Source organism: Drosophila grimshawi, unplaced genomic scaffold, assembly GCF_018153295.1.
Source record: "Drosophila grimshawi isolate 15287-2541.00 unplaced genomic scaffold, ASM1815329v1 contig_1377, whole genome shotgun sequence".
Taxonomy (NCBI): Eukaryota; Metazoa; Arthropoda; class Insecta; order Diptera; family Drosophilidae; genus Drosophila; species Drosophila grimshawi.
This window is the reverse complement of record NW_025062900.1, coordinates 5,163,811-5,190,504: the sequence shown is the minus strand read 5'-3', so window position 1 is coordinate 5,190,504 and position 26,694 is coordinate 5,163,811. Positions and strand designations below refer to the sequence as shown.

The window sequence follows — 26,694 nt, the reverse complement described above, 5'->3', positions numbered from 1 at the left end:
TTTTAATAGTTTAATAAATCAAAAATAAGATATATTCTTTTGAAACTTCAAGATTGCCTTCCACTCACACTAACTATAAGCTTTTAGTATGCATTCTATTCATTTTAATTGGCAATGGTAAACAAACTCACACTCTGTGAGTAATGACGTCACATCACATTCAATCAGAGTGCGTGCGCATGTCGCTATCTTCTTTGCGTTAACCAACTCTCTATGGTAGCTGGTCTCATTGCATTTCGCATTTGACTCTTGAAGGGTATATTTTATTTTGCGTATACATTTTTCAATGATTGCTAATCAATTAGAGCCACAAAACGCGATCCATTGAAACCAACTACGATGCGTAATGTGCCGAAATCGTGCGTAAAACAATTAAATAACCCCATTTTAACTGTGCTAAGGTGTCAATCACATTTCCCCCTCCACACACAGACTCGGCCTTTTAGTGACAACACCAGGCGGCAGCAGTGCGGCGGGAGGAGCCACAGAAAGTGGCATATCGACAAGTGGACGACACAACAGTCTCGAGGACATCAATCTGGATCAGTTTCTGAAAACTATTAACTATGAGGACACGGTCAAGCAGCTGGACATTTACTATGGCATCGGTGAGTTGCACGAGCAATTCAAGAGCAAATTGCACTTGATTTTTTTATATAACCTTGGCAGGCGTCTGTGTAGGGCAGCCAATTAAGCAACCAATTGTTGCCACGAAGCTGCGGCCCGTCGCTTCGCGTCTTTCCATTCTATTTATAAACAATTTTCGCAAAAAATTTTATCGGCAGACCAGAGCAGAAACGCTGCTAGCGTCTTCTATTTGTTTCTCTCTCGCTGTGTGTGCGTTTTTCTCTGCTTCTTTTTCGCTCTTGATCTCCATGAGAAACGTGTTCGTGTTTCTCGTTTCGCGTTTGTTTATTTGCGTTTGTCAACAAGCTGTGGCAGACATGTGCGTGCGAAAGTCAAAGCTAAAGTTATTGACACCACGCTAATCTCGTCTTGAAGAATACCCCATACCCTACAACCTGCATTTGCAGGTGGGTATATTAGGTGCGCTCTTTTCGATACTAATTAGAATTTGTTTATTTTTATAAAAGCAACAAGTACTTTTTTCAACACAAAATAAAATTTTAAATGTGGTGAAAATTTACTACATTATGTCCAAAGCTAAATTAAAACCAAATTTAAAATTGATAAAAATGTAGGAAATTTACTAATCTAAAGTATATAGATTAAAATAAATCTTCATAGGTTTTTGGGCTCGAGATTATCATTCAGTTAATTTTAAATAGACGCATATTAAAACTCAATGAAATAGTGAACTCCAACATTAAGGCTTAGTTCACATCTAGCTAATAATAAATAGACTGCATATTAATTCTCAATTAAATATTAATCCTCAACACTAATCGTTATGAAACCCCCCTTGTCTCAGTTAAACGCCAGCTGCTCCGCTACCAGAGTCCCATCACTGGCCTATTTCCGGTGATGAGCACCGATCAGGTGGTGGGTTCGGTGCGTGACAGTGTCTATTGTGCTGCAGCAGTATGGAGTTTGTATCAGGCCTACAGACGCATAGATGATGATCGCGGCAAGTCCTATGAGCTCGGCCAGAGCACCGTCAAATGCATGCGTGGCATTTTGGAGTGCTGGGTGAAGCAGGCAGATCGCGTCGAGCTCTTCAAGCAGCGACAGTCCAACACGCATGCATTGCACAGCAAATTTCAATTGCACACGGGTGAAAAGATCTATCCGGACGAGTTCTACAATCATCTGCAAATTGATTGCGTGAGTTGAAAAGTCGATTTTTCCCATCTGGTAAATTAATTACAAACACACGTTTCGCATATCTACAGGTCTCGTTGTATCTGCTGTTTCTGGTGCAGATGATCACGTCTGGCTTGCAAATCATTTATACCCACGACGAGGTCGCCTTTGTTCAGAATCTGGTCTACTATGTGGAGCGCGCCTATCGCACACCCGACTTTGGCATGTGGGAGCGTGGCTCCAAGTACAACAATGGCACACCAGAGATACACGCCTCCTCCATAGGCAAGCCTTGTCTTAATTAAGTTATCATCCATTGTTGTTGTTACTCATGTTGTTAATCATTGTTTTAGGCATGGCCAAGTCGGCGCTAGAGGCCATTAACGGCTGCAATTTGTTTGGCGAGAAGGGCGCCTCGTGGAGTGTTGTCTATGTCGATATTGATGCGCACAATCGCAATCGCAGCATCTTTGAAACCATGCTGCCACGTGAATCCAGCTCCAAGGTGAGTAAATTTGATGATATATGTCAATCCTACCAGATATACATACTGTCATCGCTTGTAGGGCGTGGATGCTTCCCTGCTGCTGACGCTCTCTTTTCCAGCGTTCGCCTCGCATGAGGATCGCCTGGTGGAGCAGACCAAACAGAACGTGGTCAATCGGCTGCGCAGTAAAATGGGCTTCAAGCGTTTCACGCGCGATGGTTTCCTGAGCAAGACAGAGGACAAGACGCGACGCTATTATCAGCCCGGTGAGCTGAAAGAGTTCGAGGGTCTGGAATGCGAATGGCCGTTGTTCTTCATAACAATGATCATCGATGGCGTCTTCAAGAATAACAACGAACAGATCGAAGAGTTCCAAAACGATTTGCGTCGCTGTCTGCACACGGATGCGAATGGTGATCCTGTGGTCACCATGTACTATGCACCCGATGGCGATGGCTCCTATATGCGTGCGCCGTCGCAATCGCTGTTCCTCTGGGGCCAGTCGTTCTTCATCATTGCCCAGCTGCTGACCGCTGGACTGTTGCACATCAACGAACTGGATCCCATTAGACGCTATCTGCCAAGTTATAATCGACCACGACGTGCCGGTCGCTATTCGGCCTTTCAGGTGAGTTGTTGGCGGAGCGGGGTGGACTTATTTCGATAGGTTAGGGGCGGGGGCATTACGTATCCCAGATGGATTGGCTCAGCTTTGTCCGCTGCTGTGTGTGTTTTTTTCTGCGTTTCGCTGTCTAATTGGTATTCGATGTAATTGTTATGTTTCTTTAGTTTTCTTTTCTAAATACTTAAGTATAGATATATCCATATATCTACATATATATATATATAAATATGGGTTAAGTGATTTGAATTGGCTTTCGATATTTACTACTACTCATCAATATATATTTTGTCCCTTCTCTACTACCAACGTATATACAACAATAACTACTACACTACTACCGCTTCAAAACCCTCAAAACAAAATTAAACTATATATACCCACAAACAACACCCACATAAAAACATAAACACCAAAAAAAATCAAAATTAAATCAAAAAACCTCTTTATATCGGTTGGAATCCCAAATTATAAACAGGGTAAAGCTTTCGATGATAAACACAAAGTAAGTAATCGATATTCAAATACACAATTTAATTGCACTCAATATGATCGATATAGATTTTATATGATCTATTGTTCAAATTATTCCTTTTTTTGTATACAAAAAAAAAGCTTATTTTTATTTCATAGATTTTTTTGCACATTAGACGACAATTTCAAATGCAAATCTATTATTATTTCGCAACACACACATAGATTGATCGATACTAAGTTTCTATACATATAGTACGATCCATTTCAGCAGGAATTTATAGAGAAACTCAAAAACTGAAAAAACCCGAAAACTTAGAACAATTTTCGACTATGTTTATCTGTATAGATTTTTAGGCTAGATAATTCGCACGTCTTGAAACTATGAATTTAGCTATATATCATTTATTCAGTAAGAGAAAAGCCTGAGGAATTTCCTTCATTTTTCAGTCAATTGGCATGCAAAAGTAAATTAATTGTTTTTTAGACGTGGGTGTATAGAATTTTTTATAAAGCGTAGTTCTAATAAAAAAAAAAAATCAATTCTCGCGATTCCTGCTGGGATGTGCACACTTACACACTTACACACACATTCACACAAACACACAGACGCACAAAACACTTAATTTTCAGTTGCAAACAAAAAGAAAACAATATTTTGAATAATTTATACTAAGGCTGTGTTTATTATTTATTTTGTATATAGCAAAAAGCAAACTATTCTTGCTTATTTATTCGTGTATCTAAACCAACAGTTTTTTTCTTTACTCTTTTCGGTACTGTTTCTTGTCTATAAAAAAAACCAACTGCATAATTTGTTCCTACACACGCTCTATATAAACATAGGCTAAGCCGGGCACTGTAAGTAATGGATCACCCAGATCTTGGGCTCTTGCTCGATTCTATCTTCTTCTTCATAGTAGTTCCAGTTTGGCTTGTTGTTCCTTAACCAATTGTAGCTAACCAAAAACACAAGCAAGCAATTAATTGTTGGTTCAGTTAATTTATTATTTTCTAAATGTATTTTCTTTGAGAAAACAGCGCTTCAAGAAAACTACAAAAAACAGTCCGCGCAATTCAAAAAAAAAAAAAGAAAAAATTAGAATAATATAATTTTCTTACTAATTGAGAACCTTTTTTAAATGTAAATATATTTATTTTTCTACTAATAAAAAAAAACCAATAACCCCCGAAAAGAACAGAAACCACGCGTACCGCTAATTTTGGATTCCGAGAAGGTAATTTGTGGTTAAATTTTCCGTGTTCCTGGGTTAAGAATTTCATATGCGTTGTTTTAGGCGGCATAAATTGGCAGTTCAAAATGGAAACAATAAGAATTTTTTCAAATTTTCAAATTAATATTACTTATACACTCAAAATACTAAAAACACAACTACTAAAAGCTGCCTGAACTAAATGTGTAAATTGAATATGCTAAAACTAGCTATTAAGTAATTTGTATTTATGTCCATTTTGTTACCAGAATTCTCTCCACAATTATTTGTGTCTGGCATGTGTTAAACATGAATTCCCAAGACACCTCCACACCCACACCTGATGTCCTGTTTGCTCCACATTTTCCCTACTTACCTTTCTCTCTTTCTATTCCTCTCTCTCTCTGTCAGCATCTCCCACCAAATGTTTTTAGTGTTTTTGCTAATTGTTGTTTGCATTTTGGCATTTGGCTAGTACAATTTTTTACTCCCTCATGTAAAGAATTGGCTAAATACATTATCTAACTGCTTAACGGCAATCGATTGTATAGTATGTATTCTTACTAATCCGTTTTCTATGCGCATCCTTACAGGGTACCGCCACCGATTTGGTGGTGCAAATTGTGCTGATTGCCGAATCGATGCGTCTGCAGGCCATGATGGCCACTTATGGCATTCAAACCCAGACACCGCATGAGGTACAACTTTGAGCAGTTCCATTTTCCGCTGACTGTTTATTAATAAGTCTCATTTCAGGTGGAACCCGTGCAAATCTGGAGCTCGACGGAGCTCATCAAAGTCTATCAGCATTTGGGCGTTAATAGCAAGGTGGGGCTGTCGGGTCGTCCATCGCGTCCAGTTGGTTCACTGGGCACTAGCAAGGTGTATCGCATCTGTGGCATGACCGTCCTCTGCTATCCGCTGATCTTTGAGGTATCCGACTTTTATTTGTATCGCGATATGGCGCTGCTTATTGACGATATCAAGACGGAGCTGCAATTCGTTGGCAAATACTGGCGTCTGTCGGGCAGACCCACCGTTTGTCTGCTGATACGCGAGGAGCATATGCGTGATCCCCAGTTCAAGGAGATGCTCGATTTGCTGGCCATGCTGAAGAAGGGCTATTGCGATGGCATGAAGGTGCGCATTGGCCGATTGCAGAACCTCATCAGCAGCTCCTGCATCGAACATTTGGATTTTATGAACCAAAGCGATCTAACGGACAATGAGAACGCATTCTCCCAGATCAATCACGAATACATTGGCTATCAATCGCTAACTGATGTGCCCAAGGCATTGACCTATGTCGAGGAGAAGGTCTCCGTGGCGGTGAGCTAAACAATTGAATTGTTTATTATTATTATGAAAGATTAATCTATTGTATCTCTCTTTACCCTACAGCACTTTGATAGCAAACCGACGCCGGACATTATCCATGCGCTGCGCAGCACCGAGTCCATCTATTGCCTGTGCCAGTTGTGGGGCATTCTACTTAATCGCGAGGGCTCACACTTTGAGGTGAATGGCCTGAATGTGAGCACGGCTTTGACACAGCTTTATCATCGAGCCGGGTCGCTTCGCTATTGGCGAGCTGTGCGCTATTGTTCCTCGCTACTGCATCACATTGTGGACTCGATCAGTCCGTTTATCACCACTGTGCTAGTCAATGGCAAGGAGCTGACCGTTGGCATTATTGGCCAAAAGGAGACGGTGTTCGATAAACCGATGACCCCGGCTGAGATCCAGAATGTCATGTATACCAGCGTCCAGCCGTACGATGTCATCCAGGCGGTGCTGCAGCAGGAAGTGGTTCTATATTGTGGCCGGCTCATCGCAACCAATCCGTCCATGTTCCGTGGAATATTGAAAATACGCATTGGATGGGTGCTCGAGGCCATGCGCATATACTTGCAAATCTCTGGACAACAGAGCATCGACGTAGACAATCTGTCGCCGTTCCAGGTGCGCATTCTACTGCAGAAGGTGCTCACTGTCAGCGAGTGGGCCCTGGACGAAAAGTAAGAACAATTCAAATAATACCAAATGTATTTCAATTATATTAATGATCTCTGATTTTGAATTTATAGACTCACAACGCTGCAGCGTCGCAAGCTGGAGGGCTGCCTGTGCCGCGTGCCCAAGCACTTTTATAACAAGATCTGGGGGATATTGCAACGCACGCCGCAGGGCATCTCGACGCAGGGACACCATCTACCTGCCACGCCCACGCTGACGAGCATGAGTCGCGGCGAATTGACATTCAATTTGCTTGTAGAGGAGACGCTAATGTGCATTAATCGTCCAGAGAGGCGTCAAATAACCGTTGAGCTGCTCTGCATTGTGGCCACCATATTGAATCGGTAGGGCATATCCTTTTCCTCTATATCCTGCACACTCTTCATAATATACTCCATCTGTCTTTTCAGCAATCCCGAGCTACACTTTAAGCAGGCTCTCGATTTGGATGGCATAATTGCCGAAGCTTTTGCCATGTACTGCAAGGATAACAATATACAGAAGCAGCAGCCATCTAAGTCAGGGGATCAGCAGCAACAGGACTTGACCGTCTTCTACTCGCTGCCCTATTCGGAGACAACGGGCTATTTGGCTCGGGCTGCTGTCAATAAAGTGTTGCAAGGCGGCATCTTTTCCACCACCGAGGATGATGTCCAGCTCGATGGCGATCACTTGCACGAGGAGAATTGCAAAGTGTCCTAAAACAAAGAAGTATATATATATATATATATATCGTAGCTTTTGTATACACAAAACAGAAGACAATTATTATCCAAAGTAGCTCGAATTTGTAGCTTATTCTATTATAAAAGTGAACAATTTTATTTGTCCCTCTAGTTGTTAATTAAATGTTATATATATACATAAACCTTGTTGCAAGCAACAACAAAATTGTTACACGCTTAGTTAATAGGTCAGTACCAGCATTACGTAGGGTGGAAACCCCTGCAATTTTCGATGTTGCGACACTTGTCCAAAAGGCCTTAACCTCGGCTTTATGCAAGCGTATCGATTAAATGGCAATGCCCCGTCGTGCTTATGTCGCAACCACCTCGCTCGTTGGCTATAAAAGCGACGCCTGAGTTCCTCGCTCTGTTTACAGCAATTCCAACGTTTGTCCACGCAGGCAGCATGCGAGCACCCGAGTGGATGAGCAATGAGATGGCACGTCTCACACTCAAACTGGAGCGTTACAAGCCTACAGGCAGTGGCTACAATCGCATCCAATCCATGCGGCTATCCAAGAGCGTTACACAGATGCTGAACAATCCTTTGCCTCCCGCCGCCGCCTCTGCCTCTGCCGGCTCAACAACGAGCACTGTTATCACCCTGCGAAAAAATGCACAGCAGCAGGAGAGCACCTTTACCACACCACGTAGACGGGGCGTGCTAAGTCGCAGCGAGTCCGAATGGGAGGAAGTGTATCCAGCAGTCAAACTCGGTCGCCAGCAACACTGCAACGAGAGGGCCAAAAGCGTTGACTGCAGTGATTATAAATTTACGCATTATCGAAACTGCTCAACGCGCATCACCTAAAACCCGTCCAAGTGTCGCCCTCGGAGCTATTTATAATTTGCTTACTTATTAAATTTGTATCTTAGGAATAGTATGTGTAATAAATGTGATTGAACTATTGAGAAAGAGTTCGAGAGAAAGATTTCGACTATGCTGTTTCACGGAAAAGTTGGTCCAGTCCAATTCGTAATTTGAATTTTGATGCAGAACTATTGCATAAAATATTTACAAACTTAAAGATGTTATTATTCTACTTGAAAGGTGATTGCTTGTGAAAATTAGTATATGAGAAAACAATAATACATATTAAAAATTCACTCGCCGGTAGCAGCAGCAACAGAATAGTTTCTCTTAGTTCTCAGCATAGCTTCTCTTTCATCGCAACAACCATAATTTCATTCATTCATCACTTCAAACATTTCTTAACACACAACAACCTATTTGCAGCAATATTTATTAATAATCAAACTCTTACACAACGAATACACGATGTGTGTATATTCGGTGAATCAAATTAAAAGAATTTGAGCATTATTTTTACGTGTTCTAATTTTAATAGCACAATTCGTTTGATTAACTTTCAACGAAATTTTGCATTTCGATCTCTCCAAAGATCTCATTCACTCTCTCTTTGGCTGCTGGGAAGACAACTGCTTCTCCTTTCAGCTCTTGTTATGAATTTATAATATAATTTCTTTATATAACTCAATATTAAAGTATTTAATAATTCAAATAAATGTAGAAATTGGCAAACAAGCAAAAATTAATTGTTTCTGCTGTTTCGAATCACTGCGAAATTTTCAAAATAAAATCCATAATTTATTATAATAAATGTTTCTTCTATATTTGTTTTTATATCAAATATTTTTAATTTTTGTTAGCTAATTAAAATGTTAATTACTATAAGTAGGTACATTTATTTATAATAGTTCGTTTTACTTTAGTTTTTCCTTTTCGTTGATTGGTACAAAAATTAGTTTAGTTTATTTTCAGTTTATTACATTTATTAATTCGTTTAAATATGTATAAAATAGCATGTAAAATTTTAGTTGGCGTGTGGGTGTTTGTGTTTATTTAATCTAATGCTAATTGGAGATTGCCCATTTGAGACACATAAATGTATTTAGCATGCTGGCATAGCTAATGATGATAGCTAGTGAAGCAAAACGCGTTCGAAGCCTTTTTTTCAATTCTAGCATTTTGATATGAAATTGCTGTTTAACATGTAAGCAAATGATATCTGCATATGAAATACAAAAATATGTTATATATGATATGCCTAGAAATAAATTCAACGCTTTATATAGTACAATAGTTTAGTCTATAACAATCTTTTCAACATATACAATACATAATATCAATTTTGTTGTTTGTTTTTTCTAAGGCAACATAAGTATTTACGTAGAAAATATTGTTATGTAATTTGAAGCTTGCGCACACGACACGAGTTACATTTATATATTTAATATGCTATATATATATATATAAGTATATATAAAACATTTATTGTTGTTTTTGTTTTATGGTTTAACTTACACAAATAAGTTGAATTCTTCATACATGGTTTAATTATTTGATTTACAATTAGGTTGTTTGTAAAATGCTAAAAATCCCTGAATATGAGTTCTCATTATTATTATTATTAGTTTAATAATATAATTTATACACACATGCGTATATATGACTTAGTTATTAACTTATACAGATTCTCTATTGTTTCGTTTAGCTATTTAATTCGTTAATTAACAAACAGCAACACTTTTCACTTAATTAGACATTAGACTGTAGCTTTTCGTTAATTACAATTCCTATACAGTAGGCATATTTAGGTATTGTATTCGATGCACTAACTAACTAATTAGTTGGTGTACAATTTCATTAACTTTTACACATTATTTTTGTTGTTGTTTTTTTTTTTTTTTTACACACGGCAGTACTTGACAAAATTTAACTACATACATACTGTAATTAATTGTAAGTGATTATTCGGGTGATGTGTGTATTTGGGTTTGGATTTTCTTTGTGTTTCTGTTATTTTTACTAACTAATTGCTGTATAAATTTAAAAAAATGACTATGAAACCTACGTTAACGCAAGACATACGTACTTAAAAATGAAATACGTATACGAAACTCTAATTAACTCAAACATTTAGATTAGACCTATGTTATTGTTGTTGCTGCTGTTGATATTGGTGTTGCTGCTGTTGTTGCTGCAGCTGCTCGTTTCGTCGCACACTCATGCGACTTGGTATCGAGTCAGTGTCGCCATCATCATCCAAATACTCCTCTTTGGGTCGCGTCCATTTAATCAATGTTTCTGGCGAACGATACAGGAAGAGCAGCTTGGCGAACAGATCCTCCTCTAGAGCGAATTCCAGGGCCTCACGCACCTAAGAAACAAATGCTTAAGCATCTATTTTCAAATGATAAAGCTTGAGCAGCACTCACCAGGTAAATATCCAGGCACAATTGCAGCACTCTATCCACATAGGGCAAATCCTCAAACATGATTTTGCGATTTTGGCCACCAATAAACGATTTCATGAAACGCGAGGCCAATAACACAAATGTCGTATATAGACCAATGATGCTGAAGATATTAGATATTGATTCAATCAGGTATATATCAAGGATAGTCATTCAATATGTACATACCCGCCAGCTGTTAAGAAGCTGAAAGTCGATGGGAATTTCTTGTCGTTAAACGTGTACATCACAATGCCCGAACTGCAGTCGCTGTAGGGCAAGTCCTTAAGCGTCGAATTGTAAAAGTTATCATAGCAAAAGTCGCGTATCTCCCACCACAGGCCATTTGTGGTATTATCGCGATGCATTTTAATGACAAGCGGTCGATACTCCTGCTCCTTGCCAGTCAATGCAGACACCACGAATGCATCACCCAAATTCAGCACCTTGATGAACTTGGGTATCATGTGCGGCAGCACCACAACCACCTCATTGGACACATTTCCACTGTTGGTGGTTGTGGTATTTGCAGTGGTTGTAGTATTATCATTGCTGTTAGTAGTGCCATTAACGCCATTATTACTGCCGGTGTCATTGCCTGTTTCCGGCTGGTCATACGACTCGGTTAGCATGCTGATGAGCGCTGCACGTCCCTCAAACGATGAGTCTAAATTTATTATGTGCTCATCGCCCACATTCTCCTTGAGACCCTTTGCGGGCGCATCCCGGGTCAACGAGTACGAGAAGCGTGCAATTAGCGTGTTATCTGTGTCAGATTAAGTTAAAATACATTCAAAATTATACATAAAAAATAATGCTATGGTTGAACTTACTGTTCCGCAAATCGTTGGTCAAACGTTGCTTGTCCGGTGGTGCTATATTCCACAGTGATGGCGAATTCCCGGCCAACCTGACGGCAGCCACATCGGTTGCATCGTAGCCAGCTATAAATGTGAGTGCCGTTTTGTTCTTGATAAACGTATTTGTCATCTGGTTGTACATCTCGGTGTTGATCGGAAAAATGCTGTCATAGTTGTTTGTCGTATAGATGGGATCGTAGGGTCCAATGCGTATCGAAACTGAAACCTGATGGGGCACATTCGAAGTGCCCACAGCATTGCCCAATGCAAACAAACAGAGCGGTCCCCAAATGCAAATCACAATCAATAGCACAATAGTTCCACCCATTATCAACTTTGAGAGTGAAGCCTTCTTCTGGGCACGCATCGCTGGGAAATCCGTTTCCGATTGTCGTGTACAGCGTATGAGATAAATGTTCGAGAAGATGTCCTCCATTTTGAGCCAATCAAAGATTGTCATTGTGCTATCGATGCACACCCAATCGAGTATGGTGCGCAGCTCGTACAGGAAAGGTATTTGCATATAGACTTTGAAGGCGATCATATTAACCATCGAGAAGCCCTTGGTGAAGAAGTTACCGAGAATCCGCTTAGGATAGCCCGATTTGATTTGATATGAACTCAACAGCATATAGAAGCACTTGATCACATAGAATATTATTGGCGGTGCGAGTGAATTAAATGAACGCTCCGTCACCGCCGGCACCACAAAGAACATCCAAATATGTATGCCAATCACCGAAAAGAAATGGAAAAAGATTTTGTTGACGAGCGCTTTGCGCAAATAAAGCGCACGATCGATGACAATCAGCAGGAACTGCACCAGCAACATGATGAGGAACGGCACTGGCACCTTATTCTCAGCCAAATAGGTTTGGACGCCGCCATCGCTTTCAGTTTGTTGAGTCTGTCAGAGCAGATTAAAATGGTTTACATATATGACAACAATTGAAGCATATTACTACAGTACTCACGCCAAATGCTGTAAAGCCAAAGAGCAGCACAAAGAAGTTGATGAAGTCACAGAGGAACATCAAAGCATAGACATCAGTAGCTAGACGCGATTTGTGCACCAGGCTAAAGAAGAACTTGTGCAACGACGAAGTGTACTTGGTGCGTCTGCAAAAAGATAAAATATATAAGATTATTATTTGTTATTATTTGAATATTACAGTTGATTGCTTACTCCAATTGATTGATGGCTGACTTGCTGTACTCCGGGGAGCCAGGCAGCGAGACCTGGCTAACCTGCAGGCTCTGCTTCTGGGCAGCATCCTCGTTTAGCTGTCGTGAATCCGGCTGCGACATGTTATCGCTATCCTCTCGATCATCGCTATATGGGGAAAGATTTCATTAGACATTCGCAAATTCGAAATCCTTTTATGCTTACATGCTGGTCGTTGGCTTCGCAAACTGTTGATCCGTATCCTTGTAGCCGGACTTCCACAGGCCCTGCGACTTGAGCAGATAGCGATGCAGAAAGAGCACCAATAGCAATATCAAATCGTAGACGGCATAATGCGTTTTCATCTCGACACCAAATATTTTGGCCGGCCTTAGTGGCTGATGGGCCAAGTTTTGATAGTTGGCCCAAATCAATTTGAATTGAAAGATGCACTTGATCAGAACAATGGCCTGTGTGTATGCAATCAGAGTGACCCAAAACGTTTTCGTTGGACGTGGCAGCGACAATGTGCCCCAAAGGAACACCATAATGGGCAGCGGTAAAGAGATGACGCTGGCATTAACCACCTGAAAAGAAACATGCAAAGTATGAGCACTATTTTTAGATGATAATTGAGAGGACAAACTCACCTGATTGATGAAGACGACAATGTAGCAGATGAGATCCGTGTTGGCCAGCAGTGCATACCAGGAGGAGATAAGCACCTCAACAATAATATGATGATCCCGCTGGGCAAAATTCTCCTCCTCCAAATTGAAATCTCCAGCACTGCAAATATTCACAAAAGATGATTAGATTGAGGTACTTAAAAAGGGGTAGGTAAATCTAAATTCAGGACAGGATTGGGCATGCCTGGTGCTCTTTAGATTTAGTTAGTGGAACCTGTGCGCTGCATGCAACGCTTGCCTACATGCGTGTTGGGTTAGGTGCGGGGTGAGTTGGAAACTTAAGATCACAACTCATAAGTTGGGAGCAGGAATAAAGGGATGTGGTTGAAGGGAAGCCGAACAATAACAATACATACATACATACTAGCAAATAACGCACAAAGAGTGGCATGGACTTATAAATTAAAGCAGATGCAAATAAATTAGTTTAAAACACAGCCACAGTTAAATGCAGAGACACAGAGACAGATACAGATATAGAGACAGAGAGAGAGAGAGAGAGAGAGACAGATATATAGTTTGATTAAGGTTTAGTTAGGTTTGGCTAAAGGAGCGGATTCAGTTGAGTATGAAGTATGAGGTGTGATTTTATTTGATGAATATATATCAATATCTTCAAGTTGCCCAAAATAAAATTACTCTGCTGAACCCGCCCATGCTTATAGAGTGATAGAGATAGAGATAGATAGATAGATAGAGATAGAGATTGAGAGAGTTACGATGAGTCAGTCCCGTGTCTTGGGCCGAGAGAACAACAGCAACAACAGCAACTGCACTACGAGTACTTGCAACTGGTATATTTTCGTGATTATTAATTATGTATGATGATTGATTGAGGGGGGAGTGAAGCAGGCGGGGAGGCGTGGTCAATACCTGTCCACGTGCTCGTAGGACCAGTGCTTGCTGAGCGAACCCGAACCGATGCTCGCCTGCTGCTGATGATGCGGTTGTTGTTGATGTTGTTGTTGTTGATGTTGATGATGGGCGATTGGGGTGTGGGGCGTCTGCCCGCTGCGCTCAATAGATGGCGCTTTAATGCGTATCTCAGGCAGGCCGCAATCCGATTTGCGGCTTTATTCAATATGTGTGAATGTTCATATGGATATATGTATGTGTATGTGTAGAAGTGTGTTGTGTATGAAAATGCACAGTTAAATTAAAGAGTTGATTTCACATTGTAGAAGTATTATTAGCAAAATCTATTGCTCGAGTATAGTATATAAAGTTGTTTTCGTATAAGAGAGAGTCTTAAAAGAGACACACACACACACACATATAGAATACTGTGTGTGTGCTTGCGTGTGTGTGTGTATGTGTTTGGCTGTTAGTTGACAGTTTTTTGTTTACTTAATATCGTTATCGTTATCGCTTTAATAATGATGCTTATATACTTATGTTGAAGATTTTTACTTACCCTTTGTTCGGCGGCGATGAACTGATTGATTGTTTTCTATAAACACAAAAATTTCAGATGAGCAAACAATGCGCGCAGATAAATGTAAGAAAATAGAAATTAGTAAAGTTTTGCATTTTTTGTAACTCGAATATCAAAATTAAAATTATTTTTCTTTCGCTTGAAACCATAAAACTAAACTCTTTTTTTTTTTTTAATAAATCAAAGCGATGTGTCTTGCTGATGATAATACTTTTTGACATTTAAAAACCTTTTTTTAAAGATATTTCTAGTTCAAATTCTTTACTTTATCTAAATTAAAAGTGTATCGCAGTGATATAGTACTTAGAACAATCAACAATTTGATTATAAGCAGCTAACGATACACCGACTAGCTAATACCCAGTACACAGATAAAATAGTTATAGCGGATCTGTTAAAAAATAAGTAAATGATTTTTGTTAAAAAACAAACACAAAAAACTCTGTTTGAAATATAGTTTAGAATATATATTCCCAATAATCAAAAACAAAATAAATAAGTTTTCATGTAAAAAAAAAAAAACAGGATTTCAAAATCTAACATTTATTACTTTTAAGCACACGGATTAACTTGCAATATCTGATACTGGGTATTTAGAAAGCATTACTTCAACTGCATTTATTTTTGAAGGGGGAGTGAAAAGGATGTGGAAATGTGGGAGAGGGGCTGGTGGTGTGGGTGATGTTGGATTTGTTACCTAGAGATTGCTGCATCAACGGTATCTACTGGTATTGCGATGATATCTTCGACAACGTGTGGAGTACTTGCTGCTGGTGGTTGTACATGTGGTTCTGGCGGTGTGAGCGGTGTGGTTGTTGTATTTGTGTTAAGTGGTGTGCTGAAGTGTTCAATTGTGAGATTGTCTGTTGTTGTTGAAGCTGATGTTGTTGTTGGTAGTGTTGTTGTTGTTGTGGTGGCAGCCAACTGTGAGCGACGCGGTGTGGATGATGAAACGGGCTGGCCACCGTTTTCATCACTATTCGGAAAATTAATGCACACGAAAACGCAACAGGTGATGCAGGTGAGGTGAGTTTTTTGTGTTGAGTTTTGATTTTTTTTTTTTTTGATTTGGTTTGGTATTCGATATTGTTGTGGAAGGCAGGTACACAGTTTCAAACACACATAACACAAAAGGTAAACATATGCAAATAAAAATAAGAAGAGAAAAATAAAACGATATCAATTTTTTTTTTCTTTTTCATAAATTCAACACAAACTTGAACAAAACGCAAAATGATATCATATCAAAATTCAAAGAAACGTTCGCTATTCTAAGAACGCACGTTTTCAGTCTCCAAAAATAAAATTTGAGAAAAAAAATAAAAAAAAAAAGAGTTAACATTTAAAATAGTATAGGGTAGATTAACGCAAGCGGCGCACACTCCGTGGGGAGTAACGCCCACTAAATACCTCTCGAGATTCGATTTGAGAAAATGGAACATGGCCGCAGCGCTGGACAGGCCCAAACGATTCAGCGAACTGGATTCCTGGGAATAAAGTAGATAGATATAAGTAAGGTGTTTCAATACAGGTATGATGTGAATATAAGTATGATCACAAGTATAAGTAAGACTGGTCTAAGTTGTAGTAAAAGTGTAGTCAACAGTAGATTAAGGATTCAATGCAAGAAGTTGTATAAGTCAAGCGGTTTAAACTGTTCTAGTATAAGTGATGTTAATAGTATAAGTAGAGTTAAAAGTATAAGCATAAGTATAAGATAAAGTATAGGTAAGGCGTTAAGGACTGCTACAAAGTATAACTGTAGTTAAAAGTATAAGTATCAGAATAAGTATAAGTAAAAGTATAAGTATAAGATAGAGTATAAGTAAAGAGGTTAAGGTTCTTATATTCTTTACGATAAGTGGAGTTAATAGTATAATTATAAGTTTATGTATAAGAAAAACTACAAGAAATGCCTTCAAATCACTTCCAGTCTCTAGACAACATTAATTTCTGCAACTACTAGTTTCTGAGCTTACAGTAGACCCTTCAATTGACGGCTTACCTTAAGAGTTTTCTTCTCGCCCGCCAAAATACGATTGACAAAGCGATAATTGCGCGAGAAGCGATTCAGGCGTATGGTCAAAGTGACCAAGAAGCCCTCCAACAGTCGTATGATGGGATTCGTATCGAAATCCTCATCCGAATCCTTGGCCGTCACATCGCCGCTATCCACCTCCATTTTCGATTTACTATCCGAGGTCTCCTTGGAGGTGGCCTCCCGTGGCGCTGCTGTCGATAATTGTGCTGCTGCTGCCGTTGTTGTTGGCAAATCGGTGACATCCTTGACGGGCTTAGGACTGCTAAAGGTGGCCGCATCCCGTTCCTTGGAGATGCCCCTGCTGGTCGAGGGAAACAAATCGGTGGGTGCATCTTTCGATTTCTGTAGACGGATCAAAGAGAATAGCCAAGCGGAAGATTAGTTGAAAAGTAGAAACATTTATTGTGATAATCAACAACATCGAGACGCAAAAAACGAAATTAAGCCAAGTTATAGTATATATACACAAGATAAATTAAAATATAGTAGATATGGTAATTGTACAGTTTTTAACTTGTATATTGAGAGAGAAGTGTGTGCGCCAACTTGCAGTTGTTTGTTGGTTGTTTGCAGCGCTTGAAAAACTCGTGATCGAATATTATTATAATATACATAATATATATGTAAAACGTTGAACGGGTGCGCCAATTAAAGAATTTTTGGTTTTTGTTTTTTGTTTTTTGCTGCACACTCACAACTGCATCTTGCCCCGGTGGATGTGGTGGGGGCGATTGTGTCTCGAGCAGCGTCTGACTGCGTCTCCCAAAATCGAGGGGCTCGGAGAGCGTCGACGTGCGTACGCCAGCATCGCACTCAATGGTATCATCATCGTCATCATCATCATCACGATCAGCATCGTCATCGAACACAACACGAGAAATCGGACGATCCTCATGTCGCTCAGCCATCATATCCTTTTCCGCATCCAGTTTGAGGGCGATGCGTGAACCCGGCTCGGAGGCATAGGAACGTTCACGCATATAGAAATGGCGACGATACTCGGCATCATTCAGATCCTTCCAAACCTTTGTTTTGTGTGTGTTTGTTGAATGTCAATGTCAGTGTGTGGCGTAATTTTTAACGGAATTTACAACAGATTATGGGCATATATATATAAATATATCTATATATATATTTAGTACATGCATAGGCATATCTTCAATAAGTTTTAAATATTATGTTCCATTCCCAGATTGAAAGAAAAAGAGATCCAATTTGAATTCACTTACATCGTATAGCGTTTTGCGTCGCTGCATTTTCATTTCACTCTCAGTAATATTCTCCTCTTCCAGAAAATCAATCTCATCGTGGATTAGATCCAGCTCGAACTTATCATCCATTTCCTCAAACATATAATAATCGCCGGCGCGTGTAGCTTTTTTGAAAGAAAAACCAAATCATTATTAGATATCTTGCATATAATAATTATATCAACTAGAAACAACATTTAGAGATTATATAGATATAGTTCAAGAATTGTTTGAGAATGATTATTAAATATTTTACACAGAGAGAGCGAGAGAGCAACGCACACAAAACTGCAGCTTAGAGAGCAACATTGCATGCAGCTTATGTTTATATATATATAGAGTATATAGTATTTATATATAGAGTACTGCTAATAGATTATATACAAGGCAATACAATATCGGCATGATGTTGCTGGCGATCTATAGCGATCATTGTTATATACTAGATGATTATGATGATTAATGATAATACCAAATCAAGCACAACAAACGAAATAAACAAAACTTTACCATGTGGATGCAATTTAGTTTCCTTCCTTCTGCGTACTGTTGGTGCAGGAAATGGATAACCATGTTCTATAAATAAAACACACACACATGTTAAAAAAACAAAAGAAAAAATTAAATAATAAAATAAACAAGTAGAGCACTTAAATTATAATATAATAAATATATAAAATACTCATCGGCTGGCCGAATTTTGAGTGGATTTTAGTTTTCTTTAGTATCTGTCTATAGATAAGTGTTTTAATCTCAAGCATATCTCGCATAATTTGCAAATTCAATTAGTAAAAAGTAAATTTGAATATATTTTGTAAGCAAATGTTTTTCAGAAGCGCACTGTAGCAAAAAAAAAAGAAAAGATTATTAATTGAGCAGCAGAATTGTAATCGAATCGGGCAGCACACAGAGAAGAAGAAAGTTGAGTCTTAACCGTATCAAAAGAGACATATTTATTAAAATTAGAGTTAATATATATATAAATATATTACACTTGTAGAAGTGCGCACAAGTCTGTCAAACGCTTTGAGCATCGATTCTATAAATCAATGCAAATGAAAAACCACTAGGAAAGTGTTATTTACATAAGTTGTTTCTTTTTTTTTTGTGGGGGGAAAGTTGTCGTTTCTTTCTTGAGGCCTGCTACACACGACCTCAATTGAGTTTTTATTTTGGGGCACGCACATTAAATAAAATCTTTATACAATGTTTCAGTATTAAAAGATAAGAAATATATATGAGTAAGGGGTAGGTAATAAGATTCATCCAATACATGGTCCATGCAGCAGTGCGGGCTCATAGAAGGCGCACATCAGCGACTCCATATAGTAGGCCGTACCGACAGGTCCCCAGCTATGCGGACGCTGTGCCGCCAGCAAAGCTGCCTCATCCCTGGCACCGGTTAGGGTGCTGGTGCGACGTAGTCGCGGTGTCTGTGCCTCGTCCAGCGAGTAGCTGGCATTGCCCATGCTCTGATGGCGTCGATGCAGCGACTTCTGACGCATTGTGACTAGCTCCTCGCGCTCCGACGACTTGACGGCCAACGAGACAAGACAAGATTCTCTTTTATCGAATTTTGATTTATATATTTAATTATATTTATACCACATGTGGTTGTTCCTTCAAGGGTGATCGCTTGATGGACACCGTTTCGTTCCAGGAGACGGCGGCTGTTGTGGACGACTGTCGGCGATGCTGACGCCGCAAGTTGGGCGTCAGATTCACCGAGCTGCCGGCACTGGAGGCGACAGCATTGGCATATGCCACCATCGGTGGCATCAAACTACGCATTGGGGCCTGAGCACTCTGCTCGGATGGCGCCAGGCCCAGTGAGATGCGTTTCGGTTCCAAAAATCCCTCGGTGAGCAGCGCTGAAAGCGCCTCGGTGCTAGGCGTTGTGGGCTTCACAAGAATTCAAGTTGCAAGTTGAGTTGTGATGATTTTTACACGCTCAGCTGCTCTCGAGTTGTGCGCGTGTCGTGCTTTTCTTTCGTGACACGAATCGAGTATTTATATATACTCAATAAAATGTGTTTGCGTGAAAACCAAACAAAATTAAATGATATAAAAACAATATTAAACAAATTAATACAAGTAAAGCTTGTTTTTCTTGATAGAAAGCCACACTCGACACGCGCTCAACTCTCTGCTGAGCACTTACAGCTGTTGTGGTTATTGCATCGGGTTGCTTTGGAGCTTTAACCGTTGGTTGCTGGTCCACTTGCTCATCGCTCATGGATTGCACATCCGCATAGTCCACGGCATCATCGCATAACATAATATTAATCTCGGGCTCAATGATGACAGCAGCATCGGCGCTATCAACGCTCTCGGCGCTGCTGCTCGACAGCAAGGAGGCGCGAGCCGGCGACGAGTTGGCGGAGGAGGAGCTGCTCTTGGAGCTGGGGCCATCGGGTGTCTGGTAGCTGGAGCCTTGACACGATGCAAAGCTGCTCTGCTGCGCCAACGGTGCTGCCCCAGCCAAACTTTGTTCCAAGGGTGTGCGTTCTCCTTTTTGATGTTGTTGTTGTCATTTAGGATTAGTGAGGAACAGACACAAAACAAACAAACACAACGCGCGCGATTCACGAGACGACAATTTCCAATTTACAAAATACAAAAACAATTTGGAAAATTGCAACGCGATAAAAATTGGCCAAAAAATATGCGCCAAAACCCGACCAACAAATGTGAAGCACATGCCAATCAGTGCCGAAGGCCAACTTACCATCGAAATGGGTCTGTTTGTCTAACGGACGCAGCATCTTCTGCTGTGTAGCACGTATGCGTTCCATTTTCCGCTTGATCTTGTGCAGCACCTGCTTCTCGTGATCATGACGATGGGCAATTTGCTTCTGGCGCAGTGTCTCAATGATGTCCGCACCCCTGCAAAAGGCATTAGTTAATAATACTCTATATTTAAATATATATTTGGCTTACCTGGAGGCAAGTATATTGTTGGCCTTGGTGTCCGTAATGATGTGACAGAAGTAATGCGACTTAAAGATGCGCAACTGAAAGATGATAAACGCAAAACAAATTGCATCCCAGAGCAGCACAATTTGATGGGTGATTTTGGGACACTCGTCGGGGCCCACGTGAAGATCTGCTTCCTCGCTCAGTAGCAGCTGTTCCTTAAGCACATTGCTGGTACACGTAATGCCAAGCATATGGACCAGCCAACAGCAGTGGGTTGTCAATGGTGTCATAAACAAACAACCAGCCATTTGAAAGCTCGTCTTGATCAGAATATTTGCGACATTGAAGGCCAAGAGCCATTTCCAGCGACTGATGATTGTTGTAATGGGTCGCAAATAAAAATCGGAACCCTGCCACAGGAATATAAATGCGCCAATTAGATAGCCCAGCGCTAGCAGATCCGCTATATTCGTGCCGGCCAAAAAGACGACAGCCAGCGTGAACCAGTAGAAGCCACAGAGTACACCATTCTTCAATATATCCGAATAGTTGCGTATATAGGAGCAGAAATCATGAGTGGGATTATCAAAGGGCACTCGTCCCAGTTGCGCAATGTCCGCAATCACACTGCGATTGCTGCCTCCGGGATAATCATCGGCGGTCGCATAACGCTGTTCAATCACAAAAATGCTCTTCTGTCGATTCAAAATGATCAGCACAATAAAGTCAAAGATTAGCTTGGGCACGTGATTGAAATGCAAGCTGCCCGGCAGCATTGTCCAGCGTTGAATGCTCTCGCCAAAGGCGTCATCATCCCAAGGGTAAACTGCAATATAAAAGATTTGGTTATTATAAATATAACTAGTAATTGTATAAAAAATAGACATACCCATGCACCAACTGGGCGGCAGACCGACCAGCACAATATACTGCAATAGTATAGAGACGGCGAAGAAGGCCTGGAAAATGCCCCACATTTTGGCACACTGCGAACGCTTGAGCAGCAGCAGGACGACCAGCCACAAGGCGTATGCCACTGCGACAATATCCTGACGATAGGTTATCGTCGAGACAAGTGCAATCAGCGAGATCTCAATGCCAAACTTATAAAAGCCAAAGTTGAGCAGATATTTGACGAGTCCCACCAAATCCTTTTCAGCATCGGCACGCGTTATATTCTGGAAGAGCAGCTTCTGTTGTGTGACGCTATTCTCGCCGATTTTGATGCGCATCTGGAGCTGTCTCAGCGAGATGACCGCATGCATGGTGACTATAACCATATAGATGATATAGGTGCGCAGCAGACTCATTAAACCGCCCTCAAGTTTGTTTGCCTTGTTCAAACCGATCCACTCGGCATTATTCGCAGTGCGATTATCCGACTGAGAGCAAAGAAATTACACAAATTAGTTCAAGTAGAATTTGAGATGGAGATGGATAATTATGCGATTACTCACACACATGACGTTGTATTGCGTGTGATCCAAATACTCAATCTGATATATCATCTTGGACAGCACAATGATGGTGACAATGAAGCTGATCAGACGACTGATGACCACTTGGACGGCCTTACGTGATGTGGCGCCTAGCACACAGAAGCCGACAAAGACAATGTGCAGGACACAAACTTCGCTGACGCTGCAGACGAAGGCGGCGATGTAAACGGCCTTCATGATGTGCAGCTCGAGGAAGCGCCAAAAGACGGTCTTGAATCTCTTGAAGATGTACTCGGATTTGTTCTTAATCTTGCGGAATGAGATGCGCACCAAGTCACGCACTGAAGTCTCAAAATCGGTGCTGGTACCACCAGCAGCGGTCGCCTCGGCTGTGGGTCCAACCGAGCGGCGCAAAGAGCTGGCGCTGCCACGACGCTTCGATGGTGCCGGCTCCAAGGCCGGATTGGGTCGTTGCTGTTGGCCGCCAGCCGTTGGCTGCTGTTGCAGTGAGGCAATGAAACGCTTGTGGAAATAGTGCACCTGGATGACAGTCAGTATGACAATAATTGTCGGCGATACCAGGTGCAGGAACAGATCCTTAGTCTTATATCGCTTCAGGCCAATATCAGCTTGACTGCAAAACAGGAAAATTTGAAAATAATCGAAGATATCTCCTTGCAAAAAGAACTTACAGCGTTTGGGACACATTGAGATAGTCCTTCCAGTAGGTGTCAAACTTATCAAATTGATATGTATAGATCAAGATCAATATGGACATGGCATAGAAGATGAGGAACAGCCAGAACCCGTACATGATCTTGACCCACGCTTTGGACGATGATTGAAAGACGAGCAAGAAGAATAGGAACAATGCCATATAGCAGATGCGAAAACCCGTCATATACTCGCCAGTGATGGCACACAAAAAGATGACCAACACCAGCAGCCAGATCCAGAGGCGCACCAATAGATTCTTGATGACATCGCCCGCTTTCTTTAGGAACTTTGATGTCTTCTTGCCATCGTTGATGAGGTAGGTCGATCCCGCCGATCCAACAGTTATCTGCAGCGGCGCTATAATATCAGCCAAGGTGCTATTCCTGCGCCTATCGCGCTTCTCCTTGAAAAATTGTCGCGATGTCACCCAGAACATGAGCACAAATGCGGTCTTAACTATCAGTGGTACACAAGGACGCATCTGATTCTCAATGGGTCGCTCAAATCCAATCTGTTGCAGATTAATACCCGCCGTCTGAAAGTGCACAATAAAAGGGTATACGTTTAGTAAATCGCATCTCGTTTGAGTCACTTTGGCGGGGAAAGGGGACTTACTGAGACCTTTGTCGGTAGCTCATCGTTGTTCAGATCCATGCCATAGATATATTGGGCCACAAGCAGCAACTCCGCATAGATCACGATGAAGGGACTGGAGCGCATCATTGCCTTGCGCTGATTGGGTATCATCCACAGGACATTGGCCCACAGCAGCAGCACAAATGTTAACCAGCTGTGATAGACTATAGACCAGGCCTGAATAGAAATAAAGGTAGAAATATTATTTGTACAATGTCTAAAGTATTTCACACGTACCATCATCAGAATATTGGTGAATATATAGCTGTTTTGATAGATGAAACCACCGACGCTGACAAATCCATACGAGATTTGATCGAGTATCGATGTGGTATTGTTCTCCTGTTCCGAGCGACGATCCATCGAGTCCAGCTGTATATCATTGCCATGCGACCCACTTGCCGGCTGTGGTGCTGCACCACTCAACTCCAGGGCTTGTGGTGTTCGCGCTTTACGTGTGCTCTGACGCACCAGCTATAGAAATGCCAGACAAAAGATTTATATATCCAATAACCAAATGACAAATGTACTCAAATATTCAACACATAAACAGAGAAAGATAGAGAGAGTGAGAGAGACAGAGAGAGAGAGAGAGGGGAAGGGCGCAGACTACAAAGTGTTATGGCAGGCTACGGTTGTTAATGTTACTAACCACAACAAAAAAAATAAACAAGTAAGAATACTGAAGTCTAGTGAGCTCGACTCCAATACACCCTGAACCCAACTGATAATATCTATTCTAGTTTTGTACACTCAAATGTAAGCAGGACTCATTAATTATGGCAGGCACAGGTGATGAAGAGTAGACAGAAACTAAGCCAGTGAGTGTTTTTTAGAAGCGTCTGCCTTTAAAATAATTTTTGTTGCTATAGAAAAACGATATGTATCGATGTTGATAATGAAATAAACTTGATCTTTAGGGGGGTATTCGAGAACTTATATTCCAAATTTGAAGTCTCTATCTCAGAGACTATAATCTCTAACTGATGGTTGGGCGGACGGACATGGCTATATTGACTCGACTGTTGATCCTGATTAAGAATATGCTGTATACACTATTTATATATGTGTGTGGTCGGAGATACTTCCTTCTGCCGGTTACCTTAATTTGCACAAGACCATTGCACCCTTTTCACCCATTTTTAATGGGTTCACGGTATAGAAACTAAGTGGATATTTGTAGCTATATATTTTCAGACGACCCAAATGTCACACACACACACAAACATACACACACACACCAGCTCACTTACGTCGTTTAAATGTTGTTAGCGTTAAAAGGTATGATAAATTTTTATATATATATATATATGTAGATATATAAATGAACAAATTTTGACTAAAGAAAGCGATTATTAGTAGCGATCGATGGTTAGACAAATTACAAATTTACATCAACAAGAGAACAAAACAATTATAAGATACGTAAATAACTAATGCAGCTAGAGAGACAGAGCGAGAGCGAGAGAGATAGAGAGCGAGAGAGAGATAGATAGAGAGATGTTTTATAGCTAGCTAAACTAGTGATTATCAACAATTGGTTAGTTCGTTTTATTATTTGTAGCGGGGAAAAAGGGGCTACTTCTTAGTGGGGCGAATAGTGGAGTTAGTTTACGTACAGGCGTCGTCTCAGTCGGTTCATTTAACGTTGCACGCTGTTCACGGCGCAAAGAAACCTAAAGCAGAAGAAGTAATAAAATAGATAGAGCGTAAAAAAAATCCAGAAAAACAAAACAACACAACAAATAAAAGAAACAAAAATAATAATAAAAGAACAAACCGCACAGAACAAAAAAATAAGATACAGAAAATATATATAACAAGCTGCTTAAAAATTAGTCATTAACTAAAGAACATTTAGCGGAAGTTTAGGGGGAAAGTAGAGTTTTATTAATATTCAACGCAGGCAACGCTTGTAAGTGCCTTAGGTTAAGTAATTAAAGTAAATAAGTATTAATTTAGTTGAATATTAATTAGTATTCATTTTTAAAGATTACTTCAAACTTTCGCTTTATATTTTAGTATGTTTTGGAAAATTTTAAATTTTTGTAAAGTGATCAAATTAATCAACTGGAACGGAACTGAAAACTGAAAAGATTTGGAACCAATTCGAAATTTTAACCGAAACGAAATTCAATTCCCTATTTAAATGTCCTTGAAAGGAACCAAACTTTTCCAAAACTGGATTATATTAAAAATAAAATCAATAAAGGACTAATTTAAAAGAGATTTTGAATAAATTATGCGTGGGTTTTGCTGCTTGTCGCTTCAATAGAATCTATTTTCATTATAAGAGTGCATTTTTAATTCCATTAAAAGCTGAAAAATCTGTAGAGCTCAGCCAAGAAGAAAGTTAACTTTCACACAGGTGAAAACTTATCGAAATGTTTGTTTTGAAAAGTTTACGCAAATCCAAGCAAAGTTAGTAAAACCCAAGTAACCAGTTAGTTCAACCGTAGCACAAGATATATCCAGTTTTATTTACCCAAGACACACACACACACACACACACACACACACATAGAACTAACTATTTATTGCCAGATCTAATTTGGTTTGGCGGTTTTTAGAGTTTTTTTTCATTCACTAACTAAATAAATAGTGTCAGGCTGTGTCTGCTGCTGCTCATTCAACTCTTTTTCAATCTAGGCAACTATTTGCACGCTTCCTGCCACACACACACTCACACTACATACACACACACACACACAGAGAGATGCACACTCTGCAGCTTACACTCAAACGCTGTGTGCGACTTGTTGTGGTGGTGGCGCCTCCGCCGGAAGCAGAGCTTTCCCTGCTACCGCCGCCGCTTCGTGTTGCTTGTGACGTGAGCAGCGATAGCTGTCGGTTGATTTTGTTGTTGGCTGTGTTACTGCCGCTGCCGCTGTTGCACTCAAGCTGCTGTCCAAAAGCGGTGGCAGGCTTAGGCTCCAGCTGCATCGTGCAACAGAATGTGACAAGCGGCAAGTTGTTGTTTTTT

The 26,694-nt window shown here is 40.4% G+C and overlaps 3 protein-coding genes across 10 annotated transcripts in view; 2 read left to right on the top strand and 1 right to left on the bottom strand.

Annotated features, from left to right (window-relative positions):
* Positions 1-228: 228 nt before the first annotated feature.
* LOC6561743 (probable phosphorylase b kinase regulatory subunit beta) lies at positions 229-7,463 on the top strand. 6 transcript variants are annotated; one of them, XM_043214404.1, is made up of 13 exons: positions 274-359; positions 433-608; positions 1,433-1,785; positions 1,854-2,049; positions 2,118-2,269; positions 2,331-2,879; positions 3,352-3,378; positions 4,550-4,585; positions 5,155-5,259; positions 5,318-5,890; positions 5,963-6,579; positions 6,649-6,921; positions 6,988-7,463. In XM_043214404.1, the coding sequence occupies exons 1-13, from the start codon at positions 340-342 to the stop codon at positions 7,277-7,279; spliced, it is 3,369 nt and encodes a 1,122-aa protein (XP_043070339.1). In that variant the 5' UTR covers positions 274-339; the 3' UTR covers positions 7,280-7,463. The 6 variants fall into 6 exon arrangements, with proteins under 6 accessions (XP_032591568.1, XP_043070339.1, XP_032591567.1 ...); XM_032735676.2 differs by lacking the exon at positions 4,550-4,585 and adding an exon at positions 4,194-4,208; XM_032735677.2 differs by lacking the exon at positions 3,352-3,378 and having other exon boundaries at positions 229-359.
* An 18-nt stretch (positions 7,464-7,481) lies between these two features.
* Positions 7,482-8,218, top strand: LOC6561744. Its single transcript, XM_001989009.3, has one exon. It carries the CDS (start codon positions 7,616-7,618, stop codon positions 8,111-8,113), a length of 498 nt encoding a protein of 165 aa, XP_001989045.2. The 5' UTR covers positions 7,482-7,615; the 3' UTR covers positions 8,114-8,218.
* A 1,529-nt stretch (positions 8,219-9,747) lies between these two features.
* The window catches only part of LOC6561400 (piezo-type mechanosensitive ion channel component), a 39,388-nt gene continuing 22,441 nt past the window's right edge, over positions 9,748-26,694 (bottom strand). The window contains exons 8-30 of one of the 3 annotated variants that reach the window (XM_032736683.2): positions 23,949-24,185; positions 23,691-23,888; positions 23,051-23,610; positions 22,377-22,992; positions 21,809-22,301; positions 20,941-21,745; positions 20,729-20,886; positions 20,162-20,511; positions 19,606-19,902; positions 19,274-19,532; positions 17,980-18,125; positions 16,715-17,092; positions 16,120-16,196; positions 15,407-15,685; positions 14,689-14,724; positions 13,236-13,374; positions 12,811-13,172; positions 12,607-12,753; positions 12,395-12,539; positions 11,394-12,327; positions 10,750-11,326; positions 10,543-10,684; positions 9,748-10,484 (exon numbers count right to left, since the gene is read on the bottom strand). In XM_032736683.2, coding sequence (XP_032592574.1) covers positions 10,260-10,484; positions 10,543-10,684; positions 10,750-11,326; positions 11,394-12,327; positions 12,395-12,539; positions 12,607-12,753; positions 12,811-13,172; positions 13,236-13,374; positions 14,689-14,724; positions 15,407-15,685; positions 16,120-16,196; positions 16,715-17,092; positions 17,980-18,125; positions 19,274-19,532; positions 19,606-19,902; positions 20,162-20,511; positions 20,729-20,886; positions 20,941-21,745; positions 21,809-22,301; positions 22,377-22,992; positions 23,051-23,610; positions 23,691-23,888; positions 23,949-24,185 — 7,560 coding nt within the window. In that variant the 3' untranslated portion in view covers positions 9,748-10,259. Of the gene's footprint in view, positions 10,485-10,542; positions 10,685-10,749; positions 11,327-11,393; positions 12,328-12,394; positions 12,540-12,606; positions 12,754-12,810; positions 13,173-13,235; positions 13,375-14,688; positions 14,725-15,406; positions 15,686-16,119; positions 16,197-16,714; positions 17,093-17,979; positions 18,126-18,510; positions 18,577-19,273; positions 19,533-19,605; positions 19,903-20,161; positions 20,512-20,728; positions 20,887-20,940; positions 21,746-21,808; positions 22,302-22,376; positions 22,993-23,050; positions 23,611-23,690; positions 23,889-23,948; positions 24,186-25,330; positions 25,388-26,694 lie in introns of all 3 variants that reach the window. The other 2 variants (XM_032736681.2, XM_032736682.2) reach the window with 2 other exon arrangements.

What these genes read in the sequence shown, in the direction of transcription:
- LOC6561743 (XM_043214404.1), top strand. Translation starts at nt 340, where the DNA reads ATGCGTAATGTGCCGAAATC. An exon ending in CACGTGAATCCAGCTCCAAG is followed by an intron (nt 2,270 to 2,330) that starts GTGAGTAAATTT and finishes CATCGCTTGTAG; the next exon opens with GGCGTGGATGCTTCCCTGCT. An exon ending in GAGTGGGCCCTGGACGAAAA is followed by an intron (nt 6,580 to 6,648) that starts GTAAGAACAATT and finishes TTGAATTTATAG; the next exon opens with ACTCACAACGCTGCAGCGTC.
- LOC6561744 (XM_001989009.3), top strand. Translation starts at nt 7,616, where the DNA reads ATGTCGCAACCACCTCGCTCGTTGGCTATAAAAGCGACGCCTGAGTTC.